Source organism: Musa acuminata, chromosome BXJ3-5 (assembly GCF_036884655.1).
Source record: "Musa acuminata AAA Group cultivar baxijiao chromosome BXJ3-5, Cavendish_Baxijiao_AAA, whole genome shotgun sequence".
Taxonomy (NCBI): domain Eukaryota; kingdom Viridiplantae; phylum Streptophyta; class Magnoliopsida; order Zingiberales; family Musaceae; genus Musa; species Musa acuminata.
In genome coordinates this window covers 14,314,504-14,335,035 of record NC_088353.1, presented here as the reverse complement: position 1 = coordinate 14,335,035, position 20,532 = coordinate 14,314,504, and the positions used below count along the sequence as shown (strand labels likewise).

Genomic DNA, 20,532 nt, shown 5'->3' with positions numbered 1-20,532 from the left:
AGATTTTAATTTTGGTATGGGTGATACGTAACGGTCCGCCAGTAGACCGGTACACGGACCGCCCGCTATTGGGCGATACCATCGATTGGGGCTATTTTCGCCCCGTTACCGTCCTAAACTGGTCGTCACCACTCGCTATCGGGTGGTATTAACCGAGGGAGAAGAAAGAAGAGGGAGAATGATGGTATTAATCGAGGGAGAAGAAAGAAGAGGGAGAAGAAGAGGAGAACTTGGAGATCGGCGCTGCTCTCCCTCCTCGTCTTGTCACGGACAAAACTGTAAACAGGGTGTTTAATGTAATAGTCATGTATGTCCGTGTTTTTTGGTCAGTGATTTAAAAAGCGCTAGGCGCCAATAGGCACTAAGGTCCAAAAACGCCCAAGGCGCTAGGCGCTCGCTCGAGCGAAGCGAGATGCTAAAATATAAAAATATATAATATAATTAATAAATATAATTATTTAAAAATTTAAATAAAAATATGCTATTAAATTAAGAAAATTAACAGTATTAAAATCAAAATAACATATTATTAATTTAATAACAGTATTAAAATCAAAATAATATATTATTAATCTATTAACAGTATTGAAAATTAATAATTTCAAATAAACCTAATAATATTAACAGTATAAAGTATATTGTTAATTGTATACAGTATACTATTAACAGTATACTGTATATACTATTAACAATATAAAGAAGGAGAAGAAGGAAGAGTGTAAGGGGTGCTGAATGAGAAAAGAGGAAGCGGCAGCGGTAGCGGGAGTGTAAGGAGGCAGCGGCAACGGGAGTGTAAGGAGGCAGCGGCAACAGGAGTAGGAGTGTAAGGAGGCAGCGACAGCCGGAGTGTAAGGAGGTAGCGACAGCGGGAGTGTAAGGAGGCAGCGGCAGCGGCGAGCAGCGACAGTGGGAGCAAGAGCGGGAGCAGGGAGCGGCGATAGCAACAGCGACAGCGGCGAGCAGCGGGATCGGGATCGGGAGCAGCAATGACAACGAGGGTTAGGGTTGGGTTGTCGCTGATATTGATTTTAGTTGGTTCGATTGAACCAACTAACCATTGGAGACCGAACCAGACCTAAAATCCTAGTTCGGTCACCTGGTTTAACCCAGGCGCTCGCCCGAAGCGCCCAGTGCCTGGGCTCGAGCGAGCGCCCAGGCAACGCCTTTTTGAACCGCGCCACCTGGATGTTTAGCGAGGCGCTCGGGCCTCGCCTTGCCTCGCCCGAGCACCTAGGCGAGTGCTCGAGCGCCTTTTTAAATCACTGCTTTTGGTTTATTCATGCTTTGTACAGCATGTGGAGGGACGGTCAAAGGCTTAACAACCTCATTTTAGTTGGGTTTGGTGGTCGTTTTAGACTTGTAAATAAAGTTCGTGTCATGTGAACACTTGTGAGAGATGTTCGGTCTGTAGTGGACCATTTTGGATCCTCTGTTGTGCAACCGTTCAGAGCTTGTAAAAGTCTGTTTGTAATTTACATTGGCTATAAAGTGTTTTATGAAATGATTGCTTGTGAATCCCGAGTGAGACGTATTCTCTAACCCGTTTTCGCTTTTGTAGGTCCTAAAGGACCATAGGAGGTTTTAGGGAGGCTGACATTTGCGGACGGACACGCAAGGGTGCCGTACGACTTAGGCAAAACCAGTTAAGTTCGTGACAGATGGTATCAGAGCGGGAGAAGCACTTATAGAAACACTTGGCATGCAAACGTGGGGGACCTATCGAGGCTGTGTTGAGGGCAACCAGTACGTGCGACCGTTTGGGGGAGCGGGCATTTGAGATTGACATTCAGAGGAATAGCCAACCCTTCATGTTAGAGGCACTACGAGGACAAGCAAGCTGGGAAGAATGCGTAGCACACAAAGGTTGCGATGGTTGAGTTTGAGCTACGGCCCAACATTGGCAACCATACATGATGGTGCTCAAGGCAAGCGAGGCGCTTGGTAAAGGATGAGACCATGTAAGGTGGAATGGGTTGTTTAGCGACCGAAAGAGTTGTGCAAAGCTCACATTGGTGAGGGGAATTGCTAACTTGAAGAATTTGATACTTATGCAAAGGCTTGTATGCGAACGATGGAGTGTTTTGTCATGGACTTAGCTAGAATTGCCTAAGTCGTGAGGCACCCTTGTGGCAAAGACGCGAACTTAGCTTGAGTTGCCTAAGTCGTGACGCACCCTTGCGCCAACTTCTCGGACTTAGCTGGCATTGCCTAAGTCATGAGGCATCCTTGCGACATATGCGTCCGCAAAGGTTTAGCCTAGTTGCAATCTCGTATAGGTCCCAAAGGACCTGTAAAACAGAAAGTTGATTAAATTGAAAACGAGTGACGAACAAGTCCCGACGTCTCGCGAAGAGGGAAGCTTTACAAGCAATTCAGTAAGCACCTTGAGTGCATAAGAGAAAAGAGAGAAAAGAGGAAAACAAGGACTTTGAAAGGTTGAATGAATATCTGCAAGTCCACAAACAGTTGCTCACCGGGTGCCAAGCGTGAAGGCAAGTTCCCGTCAAGAAAACGTGCGAACTTGTGAAGATTGTTCAACGCCCGACAATATACCGAAGCCGCATCCAATCTTGTGCCACCTGGGGGGGTTCTAGGGTGTTGAGATGGCTGACGTTTTGGGCATGGTAGCGGGCTGCAGAAAACAGCCCACAACACGCGAAAACAGAGCCATTTTGGAGCTTTTTGGCTCGGCACGGTTAGCGGTTGCACGATAGTGCTGTAACCTGTTCGAATATGTATTTTTACAAGCAAAACACACAAAACCAAGGCAAAACAGGCTGCTGTGTCTCTATTCAAGCATGCAAAAGTGACGAACGGTTCGTTGAATGAAGTTGTTGCGAGTGCGCAATGACCGTTCGTGACATTCTCCCCCACTTAAACTGTCGACGCCCTCATCGACGCTTGTTGGTAGTTGTTGATGATTGCTTCTTCATGTCGTAGGGCGTCTTCGGGCTCCCAACTAGTTTCAGTTCGGGGAAGCTTTCGCTACTTCACCAAGTACGCGGTCTGCTCAGCTCCATTGGGTAGCTTTATCTTGCGATCCGCATAATGGTTTCAACTCGCTTCTCATAGAAGGCTCTGGTGGGGGGTTGCAGAGTTGAAACACTTCGAGAAGTATCTTGCAGATCTGAGTGGTAGACTTTCAAGTTGCTGGCGTGAAAATCATTGTGAATTTTGAGCCACACCAACCGCTATAACCTGTAGGAGACGTTGTCCACCCTACTGATAATTGGGAAAGACCCTTCATACTTGCGCACCAATCCTTTGTGTACTTTTTCCTAAAGAATTAGAGTGATGCTGGTCGGAGCTTCACCAACACCAAATCGTCGACTTTGAACTCTTGCGGTCGCCTTCCCAAGTCGGCGCACTTAATCTTTTTGGCCGCCTTCGCCAAGTAAGCCCGCGCAATATCTGCATTTCGATGTCATTTTTTTGCAAAGTGATATGCTGACGGACTACTCCCAGTATATCCGATAGCCAAGGTGAGGAGTTGACGGTTGTTTTCCTGTAATGATCTCGAAGGGGCTCTTGTTGGACGTAGAGCTCCGCTGCAAGTTGTAGGAGAATTGGGCTATGTCCAACATCTTCACCTAATCTCGTTGGTTGGTACTCACGTAGTGCCGAAGATATTGCTCCAGGAGCGAGTTTATCCCTTCGGTTTGGCTATCCGTTTAGGGGGTGGAGGCTTGTGGAGATGTATAACTTAGATCCCAACAATTTGAATAACTCGGTCCAGAATCGTCCTAGGAACTGAGCGTCTCGATCACTGATGATATTATGCTGGACTCCTGAATACTTCACCACATTCTTCATCATCAGCTTGGCCGCCTCTTTTGCTAAACAGTGTAGGGGTGCAGCAATGAAAGTTGCATACTTTGAAAATCGATCGACCACCACGAGTATCGATCCGAGTCCTTCTACTGCCGGCAAGCTTGATATAAAATCCAAGGAAATGCTCTCCCACGACCTTTCTAGTACGGGCAACGACTCCAAAAGTCCTACCGGCTTCCGTTGCTCCACCTTGTCTTGTTGGTAAGTGAGGCATGTTCGAACATATTCCTCCACATTAATACCCATCTTCGGCCAGTAGAAAGCCCTCTCCATGAGAGCCAAGGTTCTGTGAATGCCCGGATGTCCACAGCCCAAAGGGAATCGTGACACTCTCTTAAGAGCTCACGCCTCAAATTGTCCACTCGAGGGACATAAATCCTATTCCCTTTTATGTAAACGAGTCCCTCTTGGACGCAAAATCGTCGTGCCTGATCTTATTTGATGAGCTGTATCAGGGTTACTGCTTGGGGATCACTGTACAGTCCATCCTTGATCCTTGAAAGGAAGTGGGAGTGCAACTGACTTGCTTGGCCTCGGCCCTCAAATTGTCGCCAAACTCGTAGATAGTGGACCACCGGTGTCATCTCCTTCTCGTGCACCAGATACCGCCACTCGGTCTCGTTGAGCTTGCGGCTGTCGGAGGCCACCGGATGACCCTCCTGCATGAGTACCCCAATAGTGAAGTCTAAAGCATTTGTATGGATTTCGAAGGGCTCCCCATAGTTCGGCAATTTGAGCACCGGTTCTTCCAACACAACAGCCTTCAGATCTTGGAAAAAACTTCACATTTATCAGACCACCTCCAAGGTTGCTCCTTCTTTAGTAAGTCCGTCAGTGGAGTTGCATGCTTCAAATACCCTGTTATGAAGCGTCGATTGTAGTTGATGAAACCAAGGAAGGATCTCAGCTCTAGCACCTTCTTTAGAGTTCGCCATTCCGCAACAGCTTGCACCTTCGATTTGTCCATCCGAATGGAGCCATCACCGATTCGATGTCCCAAGAATAAGATCTCTGTTTGAGCAAAGTAGCACTTCTCCCTTTTCACGAACAAAGTATTCTCCCTGAGAACCTTGAAAATTATCCGAAGGTGCTCGACGTGCTCCTCGAGCGTTTGGCTGTTGATGACAATATTGTCCAAGTAGACGACCACGAACTTATCCAAATACTCTTTGAATAGTTGGTTCATAAGAGTGTAGAACGTGGCTGGAGCGTTGGCAGATCTATCGATCGCGAAGAGAGGGATGCAGATGTGAGGCGACTGATAGTAGGGCCATGGGCATGATAGCGCCATGGTACCGCAGAGGCGGGACTTTCGTGAAGTCATCGATCCCTTGCTCTCAAGGGGGGAGAGCGTTTGGTCGTGAAAGGGGTTGGGGAGGTGGAGAATGCAGAGGCAAACTTCAAGTACCGAGACAAGGTTGAAGGGCAGAGGCTAGGGAATTTTGTAAGATCGGTGTCAACGAGCTTCTCATCAAGATAGCCAGAAGTGGAGGACTTCGGGTTGGTGCAAGAGTGCATGACCAAGGAACGAAGCATGCAGTACGTGGTGCTGTACCTTTGCTACTCAGTGGAGTAGGTAGCTGGGTTGATGGAGAAGACGGTACAATCCCAGAGGCGACCAAAACTATTAGAGACTTACTTCAAGTTGGGGTGAAAACTTTCTGCATTCCAGATGTTCGATGGTATTGGGAAGGTGAATCATAGTAACTAACTCAACGCATGGAGTGTAAATACTTCAAGTGTTTCAGAAGTGTGAGCAAAGAGCAGGCGAAGGCCAGTACTCAGCACAATCCGTGGAGTACAACCCTCGAGGAGGCGGGCGAAATCAAGTAACCTTTGCCTTCTCAACTCTTAAGAGAACGGGCGAAATCGAGTACCCTAATTCTTTTATCTATCCAGTAGAGGAGCTTTTCCAAGGTTTAAAGACCCTTCGAAGAAATCTAATGGAAGACAATAGTTATCGAATCCTCACCAATGGTGATCAGTGCTACTGAGAGTAGATTATCTGCTTCATTTCCCAATAGAATGTCAATCGAAAGCGGAAGTATTGCAAACCTACTTGGAAGTGACAACTAAGTGAAAGAAGAGTCGATGGACAAATTTTGTAGAGGAAGAACCTAAAAACTTCAAAAATTTCCGAGGCGATGCTCGTTAAAGCTCCAACAAGTATCCACCTAGTTCAAGAAGCATGAGACATTTGAGAGACTGACGCATAGTAAGGATGGTCTTTTCCTTCATCCGAAGGATCCGTAGGAACCAACAGTGATCAACACAACTCAGCCAACCCCACACTAAAGTTAGAGTCATTGGCCAGTTGAAACAGCATGACAGATCAAAAGTTCGACTACTCAACAACAGTGACAAAGAGCAGCTGAGAGCCAAGAGGCGCATTGTAGTTGAAGCAAAAGATTGAAGACTTAGCAATGGTGAGGAGGCAAAGGCTTTGATGAGGACGTCGAAGGAATAAGTTGGGGAGAATGTTATGGACAAAACTGTAAACTAGGTGTCTAATGTAATGCCTATCTATGTCCGTATCTTTTGGTTTGTTCATGCTTTGCATAGCATGTAGAGGGACGGTCAAAGGCTTAACAGCCCCATTTTAGTTGGGTTTGGTGGTCGTTTGAGGCTTGTAAATAAAGGTTGTGTCATGTGAACACTTGTGAAAGATGTTCGGTCTGTAGTGGACCATTTTGGATCCTTTGTTGTGCAACCGTTCAGAGCTTGTAAAAGTCTGTTTGTAATTTGCATTGGCTATAAAGTGTTTTATGAAATAATTGCTTGTGGATCCCGAGTGAGATGTATTCTCTAACCCGTTTTCTCTTTTGTAGGTCCTAAGGGACCATAGGAGGTTTTGGGGATACTAACCTTTGTGGACGGACATGCAAGGGTGCCTCTCGACTTAGGCAAAACCGGCTAAGTCCGTGACAGTCTATCGGAGACTTCTCCTCATCCGCGTGGGGAGAGGAATCCTTGGTATCGCGGGGAGAAGAAACGGTTTCTTGTCCCCACCTTTTCCATGCGAGCAAAAAAGAGGCGACGTAGCCGAGGCGATGTCGTAGAAAACAATTTATTTTTTACTTATATATATATATATATATATATATATATATATATATATAACGAGGTGACATTGCGTCGGTTTTTTGTCCGCGTGTGGGGAAGAAACCGAGGTTTCTTCTCCCCACACGCCAAAAAGGGCGACGAGGTAGTCGCCCTTTTATTTTACTTATATATATATATATATATATGTATATATATATAAATATATATATGTATATACATATATGTCACGAACGATCGTCGCGCACCCGCAATAACTTTGTTCAACGAACCATTTGTCGCTTTTACATCCATGTATAGATGCTTGACAGCATGTTTTGCCTTGGTTTTATTTGTTTTTGCTTGTAAAAATGCATGTTCGAATAGGTTGTAGCGCTACAGTGCGACTGGTCACCGCGTCGGGCAAAACTGTCCCAAAATGGCTCTGTTTTCACGTACCACGACTTGTTTTCCACAGACCATAGCTGCATGCAAAATGTTAGCCATCTCAGCACTTTAGAACCCCTCGGGTGGCACAAGGCTGGAAGGGGCTTCGGTATAGTGTCAGATGTTGAACAATCTTCATAAGTTCACACGTTAACTTGACGGGAACTTGCCTTCGCGCCCGGCACCCGATGAGCAATTGTTTGTGGACTTTTAACTGTTCGTTCTACCTTCTAAAGTCCTTGTTTTCTCCTTCTTCTCTTTTCTCTCTTGCACTCAAGGTGCTCGTTGAATTGCTTGTAAAGCTTCCCCCTTCACGAGACGTTGGGGCTTGTCCGTCGCTCGTTTTCAATCTAATCAACTTTTTGCTTTACAGGTCCTTTGGGATCTGTACAAGGTTACAACTCGGCTGACCCTTTGCGAACGAATATGTCGCAAGGGAGCCTCATGATTTAGGGACCTGTACAAGGTTACAAGCTCAAAAGGTAAGTCCCTAAAACCTGGCTGGTACTTCTTGTGCGGAGGGCCGCACATAGTGAGGGAATGGCCACAGAAACAAGCACTCAATGCCTTAATAGCTTCAATCCATCCCCCCAAATTAGACAAGGGCAAGGCCGTCGCCCTCAATTCAAGTAGTTCAGAATCTAGTAGCGACGATGAGGAGTCGCAAGATCCTCGAATGGGAGCAATGCGTTTGTTGAATGCATTGCGGGGTCAAGTGGGAGAGAACATGAAGGCAAAGCCATTGAAAGCAGAGAGTAGCGAGCTGATGTACGTGGACATTAAGCTCAATGGCCAAACAACCCGTGCAATGGTGGACACGAGCGTTACCTACAACTTTATTGCTTACCGAGAAGCAAAACGACTTGGGCTGATCTTGTAGAAGAACTCAAGTCGGATGAAGGCGGTGAACTCGGAGGCCATGCGGATCTCTTGGCTGGCAAAAGGAGTCCTCATCAAGATTAGAACATGGAGCAGGAGCACAAACATAATGGCGGTGCCATTGGACGACTTCAAAGTGATCCTCGGAATGGAGTTAATGCACGCGACGAAGTTGGTGCCAATTCCATTCCTAAACTCCCTATGTATGATGGGAGGTGACGACCCCTGTGTGGTTCCCATCCTGCTCATCGTGGACTTGTTTGACCAACTGCGCAAAGCAAAGTATTTCTTCAAACTCGACCTTCGGTTAGCGTACTGGTAGGTGCGTATTACTAAAGGTGACGAAGCGAAGACTACTTGCGTGACCAGGTTTGGAGTATTTGAGTTCTTGATGATGCCTTTCGGCTTAATCAATGCTCTGGTCACATTCTGCACTCTTATGAACCAACTATTCAAGGAGTATTTGGATAAGTTTATGGTCGTCTACTTGGACGATATTATCGTCTATAGCCAAATGCTCGAGGAGCATGTCGAGCGCCTTCGAACAAGTTTCAAGGTTCTTAAGGAGAACACTTTGTTCGTGAAAAGGGAGAAGTGCTACCTTGCTCAGACGGAGATCTTATTCTTGGGGCATCGAATCGGTGATGGTTCCATTCGGATGGACAAATCAAAGGTGCAAGCTGTTGCGGAATGGCGAACTCCAAAGAAGGTGACGGAGCTGAGATCTTTCCTTGGTTTCGTCAACTACTATTGATGCTTCATAGTTCGGTATTTGAAGCGCGCAACTCCACTAACGGAGTTGTTGAAAGAGCAGTCTTGGAGATGGTCTGACAAATGTTAAGTTGCATTCCAAGATCTAAAGGCTGTTGTGTTAGAAGAACCAGTGCTCAAATTGCTGGACTATGGCAGCGATTTAAAAAGGTGCTCGGGCGCTCACCTAGGCGCTCGAGCGAGGCGAGGCGAGGCCCGAGCGCCTCGCTAATCTCCCAGGCGGTGCGCGCCACCTGGGCACTCGCCCGAGCCCAGGCGCTGGGCGTTTCGGGCGAGCGCCTGGGTTAACCAAGGCGACCGAACCAACTAAAACTACTGTAAGTGACAACCGAACCCTAACCCTCGCCGCTGCCGCTCCCGATCCTGATCCCGCTGCTCGTCGTTATCGCTGCTCGCAAATGCTGTCGTTGTCGCCGCTCGTCGCTGTCGCTGCTCGCAAATGCTGCCGCTGTTGCTGCTCGCGCCTCCCGCTGCTCGCCACTTCTGCTCCCGCTCCCGCTCCCGCTCCCGCTCCCGCTGCCGTTGCTCGCCGCTATCGCTGCTCGCAAACGCTGTTGCTGTCGCCGCTTGCGCCTCCCGTTGCTCGTTGCTCCTATGCCCGCTCCCGCTCCCGCTGCTCGCCGCTGTCGTTGCCGCTGTCATCGCTCGCCGCTGCAGCTACCTCCTTACACTCCGCTACCGCTGCCGCTTCCTCTTTTCTTAGTCAGCAGGCTCAGCACCCCCTTACATTTCCTTCTTCTCCTTTTGTTAACAGTATACAGTATACTGTATACTGTTAAATACTGTTAATATTGTTAAGTTTATTTGAAATTATTAATTTTCAATACTGTTAATATATTTTCTTAATTTAATAGCATATTTTAATTTAAAATTTTAAATAATTATATTTATTAATTATATTATATATTTTTATATTTTAGCGCCTCGCTTCGCTCGGGCGAGCGCCTAGCGCCTCGGGCGTTTTTGGACCTTGGCACCTAACGCTTTTTGAATCACTAGACTATGGGGAGCCCTTCGAAGTCCATACAAATGCTTTAGATTTCACTATTGGGGGAGTACTCAATCAGGAGGGTCATTTGATTGCCAACGAGAGCCGCAAGCTCAATGAGATCGAGCGGCGGTATTCGGTGCATGAGAAGGAGATGACAGCGGTGGTCCACTGTCTATGAGTTTGGCGGCACTACCTTTTCGGATCACGATTTGTGATGAGGACGAACAACATCCCCAAGCAGTAACCCTAATGTAACTAATCAAAGAAGGCAAGACACGACGATTTAGGGTCCAGGAGGGACTCGTCTACACAAATGGGAATAGGGTTTATGTTCCTTAAGTGGACAATTTGTGGCGCAAACTCTTGAGAGAGTGTCACGATTCCCTTTGGGCAGGATATCTGGGCATTCACCGAACATTGGCCCTCGTGGAGAGGGCCTTCTACTGGCCGAAGATGGGGATTGATGTGGAGGAATATATTCGAACGTGCCTTACTTGCCAATAAGACAAGGTAGAGCAGCGGAAGCCGGTGGGACTTTTGGAGCCATTGCCCGTATCAAAAAGGTCGTGAGAGAGCATTTCCTTGGACTTCATATTAAGCTTGCCGGTAGTAGGGGGACTCGGATCGATATTTGTGGTGGTCGATCGATTTTCAAAGTATGTAACTTTCATTGCTGCACCCCTACACTATTCAGCAAAGGAGGCGGCCAAGCTGATGATGAAGAATATGGTGAAGTATTTGGGAGTCCCGCACAATATCATCAGTGATCGAGACGCTTGGTTTCTGGGACGATTTTGGACCGAGCTATTCAAATTGTTGGGGTCTATGTTATATTTCTCCACAAGTCTCCACCCCCAGATGGATGGCCAAACCGAAAGGATAAACTCGCTCCTTGAGCAATATCTTCGGCACTACGTGAGTGCCAACCAACGAGATTGGGTGAAGCTGTTGGACATAGCCAAATTCTCCTACAACTTGCAGCGGAGCTCTGCGTCCAACAAGAGCCCCATCAAGATCATTACAGGACAACAACCGTCGAATCCTCACACCTTGGCTATCGGGTATACTGTCAACTCCTCACATTCAGTATAATATTTTTTTTATATTGTTTTTGTTCTTATAATCTGGATTAGGATTCACTATTATAGGCAACCAAGGTCTAAATTCTTATTGCAGATTATGATTGAGCAATTATGATTTGGTACAATCTGTATTATTACTATTTTCCATGGATGATTTGATTCTGATAATTGTTTGACCATTTAGTTGTCTATCAAAAGTGGTATGAATTGATAAGTAAGTTGGAAGATTTTGTCCAATTCTATCGAATTTGAAAGGCACACCAGAAGAAAAGGAAAGGAATGAAAAGACTGAATGAGAAGATAGAAACTTGGATTCAGGAAATACAGAAAAGAAATCTGTGACTATGAATTAGTGGAGAAGACACAGTAGTTATTGCATATGCTCTTTGTTGCAACCATCTTATTTGCCATCTAGAACCAGCGTTGTAATGTATGTCACCATTACTGTGTAAATGATGAGAAGATAAAAACGGAGGAAATAGGATGGGTTGCTGCTTTGAAATTCTTAAGAGAACAGAGATCTAACGTGAAGGGAGATGTTAAAGGATTCTAAATTAATTTCAAATTACTTAGTGCATTCTTGAAATGATTTTTTTCTTTACTTTTTTATTACTATATACTATTATATCTACAAGGTAATTGGAGAAGCACTAAGGCATAGCAACGTCGATCACTATGTTAAGGCTGCAAACGTATAAGTTTTGAGTCTTCTGTATTATGTCTATGATTATTATTTACTATAATGATGCCATTTTATGATATATTTTACATGTATCTTTATAAAAGTATGTCGCCAATATTTTTGTTAAATTCATCTCCATCGTTTTACATTCTTATTCTTTCTTTAATTATCCTTTTATATCACACTTTCATGTTTTCTTGATAATGTTAGATATTTACAAAATAACTAAAAGGATTAGAATATAATAATTTTATTTTGATAAATTTATTATAAATTTTATAATATTTCACTATTTTAATGATTTTTTATAATATTTTATCCATGAATTATTTTCTCAGACAATCCTAATCGTGTTGACCAATGGGAGTAAAAAAGTTAGTCCAAGAACGCATGGTTATATTAACAATTTGGAATATAAGAACATTTTCAGGGAAGGGATTATAATTAGTAGACACTGATTAGAAGAAAAATAAATATTATTTGTTTATAAGAGACTAAGTAGATAGGGGAAAATCTAGAGAGACTAATGGTACTGAATTTAAAATTTGGTATACTAAAAAAGTTAAATATAGAAATGGTGTAGAAATTGTTGTAGATGAGGATTTTAAGAATTATAGTTGCCGGGTTGATTTATGGGAGGACAAGATGTTTTGAATATCATTAGTACTTATTTCTCTCAAGTCGGGTTGGATGATCAAACCAAAATATTATTTTGGGAAAACTTAAATGATATCATTCATGGAATGCTTATAATCGAAAAACTTATAATTGGACGAGATTTGAATGGTCATATTGGGAAAACGTATAGTGAATATAAAGGGGTGTATGGGGGCTTTGGTTATGCGGAGAGAAATAAAACATTTAACTACTTATAAGAGCGGTCATAACTGTAGTTAAATAGGCCTTTTTCTTAGTAGAAAGGTAGATAAAGTTATTCTTGGCGAAAGTTTAACGAATCAAAATAGGTTGATGGTATTAGTTACTATAGAAAATAAAAGAAGAAAAGGTAGTTAAAAAATCACTAGGACTAAATGGTGGAATTTTAAAGATGATACTGTAAACACTTTTAAGAATAAGATGGAAAGGAAGACAACGTGAACTTAGATTAGGATAATATTAATATTATTTGAACTATGATGGCTAATAAGATTAGGAGCTTAATAAAAGAGATTCTTGGTGAAACTAAAGGTAGAGGTGTAACCTTAAGAAAGAGTTGGTGGTGGTGCGAGGAATTTCAAAAAAATAATTTTTACTAAAAGATTATGTTTTAAAGACCGACAAAATTGTAAAAATGAGAAAAATTTAAAAGATATGAAGAATATAAAAAAAGTAAGAAAAACGATTAGTACTGTAAGATATAAAGCTTATGATAATTTTTATAATAAATTAGGTACTAAAGATGGTGCAAAAAATATATCAAATTGCTAAAGCTATAGAAAGAAAGTGTAAGGATTTAGATAATATTATATGCATTAAAGATGAAGATTAAATAATACTTGCTAATGATAATGAGATTAAGAAAAGATGAAAAATTATTTTTATAAATTATTTAATAAATATTCCACATAGGACTTAGATTTAACGATAAATAATAGTGGTAGATTTAATAATCTTAGATTTATTCATAAAATTAGAGCTAATGAAGTAAAATATTCATTAAAGAAGATGAAAATAGCTAAGAGTGTGGGGCCTAATGGTATCCCTATTGAGGTCCGGAAGAGTTTAGGGGACAAGGGAATATCTTAGTTAACTAGTTTATGTAACAAAATCATAAGATTCGAAAGGATGTCTGATGAATAGAAAAAGAGTTTTTTAGTACCAATTTACAAAAATATGAGTGACATACATAATTGTTCAAATTATAGAGGAATTAAAAACATGAGCCATACTATGGAACTTTGGGAAAAAGTTATCGAAAGTAGGATAAGGCTTGAAACAAATACATTTGAAAATCAATTTCGTTTTATGCTTGGAAGATCAACTATAGAAGCTATTTATTTATTAGGACAATCAATGGAAAAGTTATAGGGTGAAAAAGAAAGATTTGCATATGGTTTTTATTGACTTAGAAAAAGCCTATGATACGGCTCCTAGAGATTTATTATGGGGGTTTTAGAAAAGTTAGGTGTATTCACTAATTATATTGATGTTGTTAAATATATGTATGATAATATAGCTATTAGTGTTAGAATTATAGGGAGTGTGTCTAGTGAGTTTTTTATTAGCATAGGATTACACCAATGATTCACAGTAAGGCCTGACATTTTTATATTGATAATGGATGAATTTACTAGTTACTTACATGATAGACCTCCTTAGTGTATGTTATTTGTTGATGTTGTCGTCTTAGTTGATGAAAGCCTAAGTGGAATTAATTATAAACTTAAGCTATGGAGGTAAGCCTTAGAAACTAAAGGTTTTAGATTAAGCAGGACTAAAACTGAATATATAAAATGCAATCTTAGTGATTTTAGAAATAGATAAGAGAATATAGTTAGATTGGATGGACAGGAAGTTCTTTTAAATAAAAACTTTAGATATCTTGGATCAATTATTCAATAAGATGGAGAGATTAATAAAGATATATTTCGTAAGGTAAAAATAAAATGGTTAAAATGGCGAGGGGCATCAAGAGTCTTGTGTGATCATTGGATGCCTTTGAGACTCAAAGAAAAAAATTATAAGATAGTTGTGCGACTAACACTGCTTAAAGGATTTGAGTGTTGGGCAATTAAGAAAAAATATATACAAAAAGTTTGTGTTGCCGATATGAGAATGTTGAGATGGATGTGTGGAGTTACTAAGCAAGACAGGAAAATTAATACTTTTATTCGTAAACAACTAGGTATCGTTTTGATAGAGGATAAGATGAGATAAAATTGTCTAAGATGGTCTGAGTATGTGCTGAGAAGACCTCGGGATGCGATAGTAAAAAAAGATGAAATAATCAATATTAGTGTTACGAGGAGAGGTGGAGGAAGACCTAAAAAGACCTTAATAGAAACTATAAATAAATATTTAAATACTTTGATCTTAACTAAATATATGACTTTTTATAGATTTTAATGATGGTAAAAGATCCATATAATCGACCCTAAATAGTTGGGACTTACAATTTGTTGTTTTGTCGTTGTATTGGATCTATACTTGAATGTTTACGAATGAAACATTTCTTTCACAATCCTACCTACTAACTTCAGACAACTATCTCAACATTCTGATCTTAGCTACTTAAACTCTTGTATTTGATACTTTTTGATCATCACACTTAGATTTATAAAATATATCTAATTAAACAATTGTTTGATTTGTTTTAATTGAAAGAGCTTCTAGTGATCATATTAAACTATTTTGGAACCTCTTCACATTAACAACTTTGCTTTTACTCTATAAACAATGCTTTTAATCTCTTTATACTTAAATGAACTTTTTGTCCATCCTTCCTTAACTACATCTTTAGTTCTTCTATTAGCATTATTAAATTTACAACTTGTATATTCAATCTTACTCATACTTAATCTAAAAATTTTAATTGTTAAAGTTTGTCTTCCTAATTTAAATTTAAAATGTATTCCATTAAACTCGCATAAATCAAAATTAATATTTTAACAAACAACATACACCGGATTGGTATATCCTATTTGTCAAGGATTAGAAAATCAGGTGTACTAATTGATATGGGTTGATACTATTAGGTTTCATCTGTTTCAATTCATGCCATCATTACCTCTCAATTTTAATTGTTGAAACCATATGTATAAAGTGGTAACAGCCTACTGCTCGATATCCTATCTCCTCTCACGTGTTCTCTTTCCCTTTCTCTCTTTCTTTCGAAATCTACCACCTTTATAATCCCCTGCTCCAATCTCTCTCTCTCTTGTTTTAACAAGACCATTTCATATTGAATTAATGTCAGTAGGTCATTTACACTGATTTCAATATTAGGAATGGTAGCAAAAGACCTAAAAGGACTTTCTATAAATAAAGATTGAAGTATTCTAATCTAAACTTAATTAAACATATGACATTTTATGAATTGCAATGGCAGCAAAAGATTCATATAGCCGACCCTAAATAGTAGACTTATGGGTTTGTTGTTGTTGTTGTTGTTGTTTTATGACATCTACACCAATGTTGTTGATTAGGATTTTAAACTTTATTGTATATGACTAATAAGGTTGTACGACTAATAAGTTCATTCATTATTGACATACAAAGGAAGGAAAAAGGTTATTTTAATGTATTCCTATGACAACAAGAAACTTGCTAAACACACTTCGTATAGTTCAAGCACTAGTGATTATACTATGGTTTATATCTTTTTAGATTCAATATATTTGATACAAGTGTCTAGTCTGAATTCACCGTAATAAATCTCTAGTAACTATATATAGGATTTTTCATATTAAAAAGTTTATGTAGATTTTTTTTCTCTCTATGCTTCTTTATTAATTTCCTTATTAAATGAATTTAATTTCTGATTGATTTCCTGGGTATAAATAAATTGATTCATGGAAATATTTGGTTCACATCTTATTCAATCTTCAGTTTCCCTTATCCTAAATTTTCATATCATACATAACTTGTTATGTTAAATTCTTCGTAATTAAAGAAAAGTTGAAAATATCTCTTATTCTTATAAACATTACAAAAACTCTTTATTTTCTAAACATGTTTCTAATTTGCAAAATTTTGTTAAATAAATTAGTCAATCAAATTGTTTCTTGATCTCGTAAACTCTTCTAGACCTCGTTAGCATAAAGCATTATCAATTTCCTTTTGTCAATTTCTTTTTCACCTCATTTGCTCTATTTTTATGAAGAAATATATGATTATTAAATCTACCCTTATTGTCTCTTTAAAGCTTATATGTGATGTTCATTAAATAACTTTAAAAAAATAATTTCATCATATTTTAATTTAACCTTCATATCAGCTATGTGTATCTTTTGTTCTTCATCCTTTGTACCAAGATTCGCAATACCGTATCGTACCGGTATTTCGACCTGGGCTCGGTACTGATATGGTACGGTATACCGAGCGGTACACTTGGGTATACCGAGTACTGTAGCACTGCTACAGTGCTACAGTGTCTCGGACCGGTAACAGTCGGTCCGCGTACCGAAAACCTGTCGGACCGGTATGTACCGCCCGTACCGGGTGGTATGGCTCGGTACGACAGATCCTGCTTTGTACAATATATTTTATAAATCTCTGCACTTTCTTGCTCTAGTTTTAGCAAGCCAAAGGATATTCTTTTCTTATCCTTTGTATTTAACATATTTTGAAAATCTTCATAACCTTTGTATTTTTCCACATAGGTTTTTTCCTCTTTCTGGTGGTTGTATATTTTTTAAATCTTTTATATTTTATGAATGTGTCAATCTATAAAGCATGATCTTTTAACAGTGATTGTCTTTTGATTGTAGAATCTACTCTGTTAACTTTAGATTTTCTAAGGATCTCTTTTGTCATGCTTCTAATCTTAGTGGTTAGCGAAGTCTACATGTTATTGATGTTGTCCCATGCAAGTTCCATAATTTGCTCATTCTCCATCCTATTTTTGAAAGCCTTCAATTATTGTTTCTAAAATTTTATTGTCTAGTTGTAGTAAAAATAGTTGGTATCTTTCTTTTTCCATTTTATGAAACATATATCTAAAACTATCAATATATATTTGTCAATTTTTCATTCGGTATAACTTTATAATCCTTACAAGCAAGGTTCGCAATATCGTACCGTACCGGTATTTCGACCTGGGCTTGGTACCGGTACGGTACGGTATACCGAGCGGTACACCTTGGTGTATCGAGTACTGTAGCACTATACTGTTACAATGCTACAGTGCCTCGGACCGGTAACAGTCGGTCCGCGTACCGAAAACCTGTCGGACCGGTACATACCGCCTGTACCGGGCGGTACGGCTCGGTATGGCAGACCCTGCTTACAAGTATCCTATCTACCTTCCAAGTGAGAGAAAACTTATCTGACTGTAATTGAATGCTCATCTCTTTTTAAAATGTGTATTAGCAATTGTGAGATCATAGGATGTTGCAAAAGCTACAATTATATCATCCCTCTTCATTTCCTTCTCCATACCAAAGCCATCATATACTCTTTTAAATTTACTTTGCTCTTACCCTTTATGACCATTTAAATTCTGTTCAGTTATGACCTTTTTAATTGAAGATATCAGAATTCTCTTTTAATTTGATTATAATCCAATTTGAGGACATAAGCACTTATAACATTTAAAAATATTTTTACCAAACTATAACTTTATTGCCAAATCTCTTCACTTTTACAACATTATCCTTAAAGAGTCTTCAACAAGACCTATACCGTTTTATTTATTTTTTTCTAACATATCAAATTCTATTTCTAGTACTATCAATCTCTCAATTTTTTTCTATCCAATATGTTTCTAGTAAATAAATCATGGTAATCCTTTGCCAAATCATCATACCTGCCAATTTTAACCCTTCTTGGAAAGTGTTCATATATTTGATGTTGCTATTATAGTCCTATGATCTTGGCTAACTTCGTTACCTATATCAGACCAAAGCAACATGCGACCCCTTATCTGTCACACCAAATAGATGATGGGTCTCTTTCGGATAGCCCTCCTGGCTCACCTTTTCTCACTTCAGTGCACTTGGATGTGAGGATGCCTCACATCAATTCTGAATGACCATCAATGACCATCTAACCCTATGATGAAAGCAGTTAAGATCCATGCTCATTATTTATGACATTTTTATGCTAGCTATAACTTATATAATACAGCATGCCATCTTTTCCATCCGAATTTGGGACCACCATTGTTATGCAAGTATAAGTAACAAAAGGTATTTCTTTAGAATTTTAGCACTTGTTCATCAGGTATATGTTAATGTCTCTGTGAGTACTACTGGTAGAGTACGATAAACAGGTGATCTTGTATCGAGTTGCTATATTTGTTTAATTACAATTCACTGATGAGCATGTTTGGCATACGCTAAGTTTACAATACAAGATATTTGAAGCACAATTCAAAGGTAACACAATGAAGTTAGAAAGGATATGAATGGAATGCATATACTGACACTTGTTAATTTACATCACAGTGCTATTTTAAAGTGCAACCTTAATAAATCTGGTAGTGCATGTATACTTTCTTATGTAGAAGGCAGGCAATGAGTTAGGATGACCTTGTCTATTATTCTTTTTGTTGTTAGATGACTAGACCTACTGTAATGTTTAAAGGTGTAATTTATCTTCTTATGGGCTTTCTTGTAATCTTTACAATCTTGCTATTTATTTTTTAGTAATAAGATACTACATTTGTTAATATTGATCATACACACATATCACTAGTTTATTGGATGCTCATGATTTTACTTACAGGAGAATGTCAAGGATATGGCTCAAGTGTTTCTGGAGTATATAATGAATAATTATCATGTTAGTCCAGAACCAAAAATGATATTGCAGGCCTTCAAGATATCACTGGTTAGACTGGCCTTCAGTATTATTTTCTTTATAGTTCAAAAGTTCTAGTATCTCAACAAGTTCTTGGACTTCAGTTTTCAACCTTTGACATGTATTTTCATATATACCCTAGGAGGATTTTATGGTTTCAATCTGTTTAGACAGAAATGCACATGATTTTTTAAAAAAGCAAATTTTCAAAAATAAAGGACCAAATTTCCATTTTCTGTTACATTTGTTTTCAATGGATCTTTTTCTTGTGAAACTAAATTAGGTACAAGATATAGATGAAAAGTGGGAAACCTTTTTTGTTTCTTCTTTTGGGTGCTTCATCTTTATTATGTAAAATTCTATAAAACTGCAAAACATCTAGACACAAAAGCATAAATCATGGAAGAGAGACATAATACTTCTATAGTTCTATTGAATATTCTAGTTCTAGTCTTGTGTTTTGGATTTATGATTTTTTTTTCAGAAAAGGAACAAGAAACTTACATTGTCAAGGACCAAGGTGACAAGGTTCCAAAACGCCCAAAGTGCAAGCGCTCGACCAAATGAAGCGAGATTCTCATCAACATAAAAGTTATAAAAAAGACAATTAAGAATAAAGATAATAATTAAAATAGCAATTAGACAATATATTAATTACATATCATTTCATATACTCAATATCACTTTAAAATGTCAAGTTACATATGTTAAACCACTAAAATGAAGATACTACCTATGGTTGCCATGATTTATGATTCTAAAAGTGAACCCAAAAGATTAGCAGTAACAATCCTGTAAATAACTATTCAGGATCAACAATCAGGAGGCCATAGAGAGAGAGATGGCCTTGCAGCTTCTTTTGCTTCGAATAGTTTCAAAAATATGAAAAATAATTTTGAAAAAAGTGACATTCTTGGCAGATGGTTTTGTTACTAGTTTCTTGTTTTAGCAGAAAAGAAGCTGCATAAATAATAACAAACTCCCCCCAATTTGCGATTGATAGTGGCATGGTTGTATTACATAATTTGACCAACTGTTTTGACTGGGTGATTTCTGTTTATTTGTAATATAGAGATGCATATATGATATGCCTGTGAGACTATATAAATTTTATCTGTAATCTTTGATAGGTCAAAGACTTGCTTTCCAATTTTCTTATAACTAGTGTTTATGTTGTTGACATTCTAAGATGTCTTGATGGTCTCTTGTTCTATTATGTTTTACTAGGTGAACCTGATATTTATTCAACAATAAGACCAAGTTGATCACTGGAAAACAGTAACTTATGTCAATATTTAACCTGATTCTTCTATCAATTAATTTTAGCAATACTGAAAAAATGTTAGGTT

General features: G+C 39.3%; 1 protein-coding gene across 7 annotated transcripts in view; it reads left to right on the top strand.

Annotated features, from left to right (window-relative positions):
• Positions 1-20,532, top strand: part of LOC135586200 (uncharacterized) — a 77,760-nt gene that overhangs the window by 37,643 nt on the left and 19,585 nt on the right. For all 7 annotated transcript variants that reach the window (XR_010496788.1, XM_065152513.1, XM_065152515.1 and 4 more), the window contains one exon: positions 19,109-19,213. Coding sequence is in view for 6 of the 7 variants with exons in the window: in XM_065152513.1 (XP_065008585.1) it covers positions 19,109-19,213 (105 nt within the window). In the remaining variant the exon portion in view is untranslated. The remainder of the gene's footprint in view (positions 1-19,108; positions 19,214-20,532) is intronic.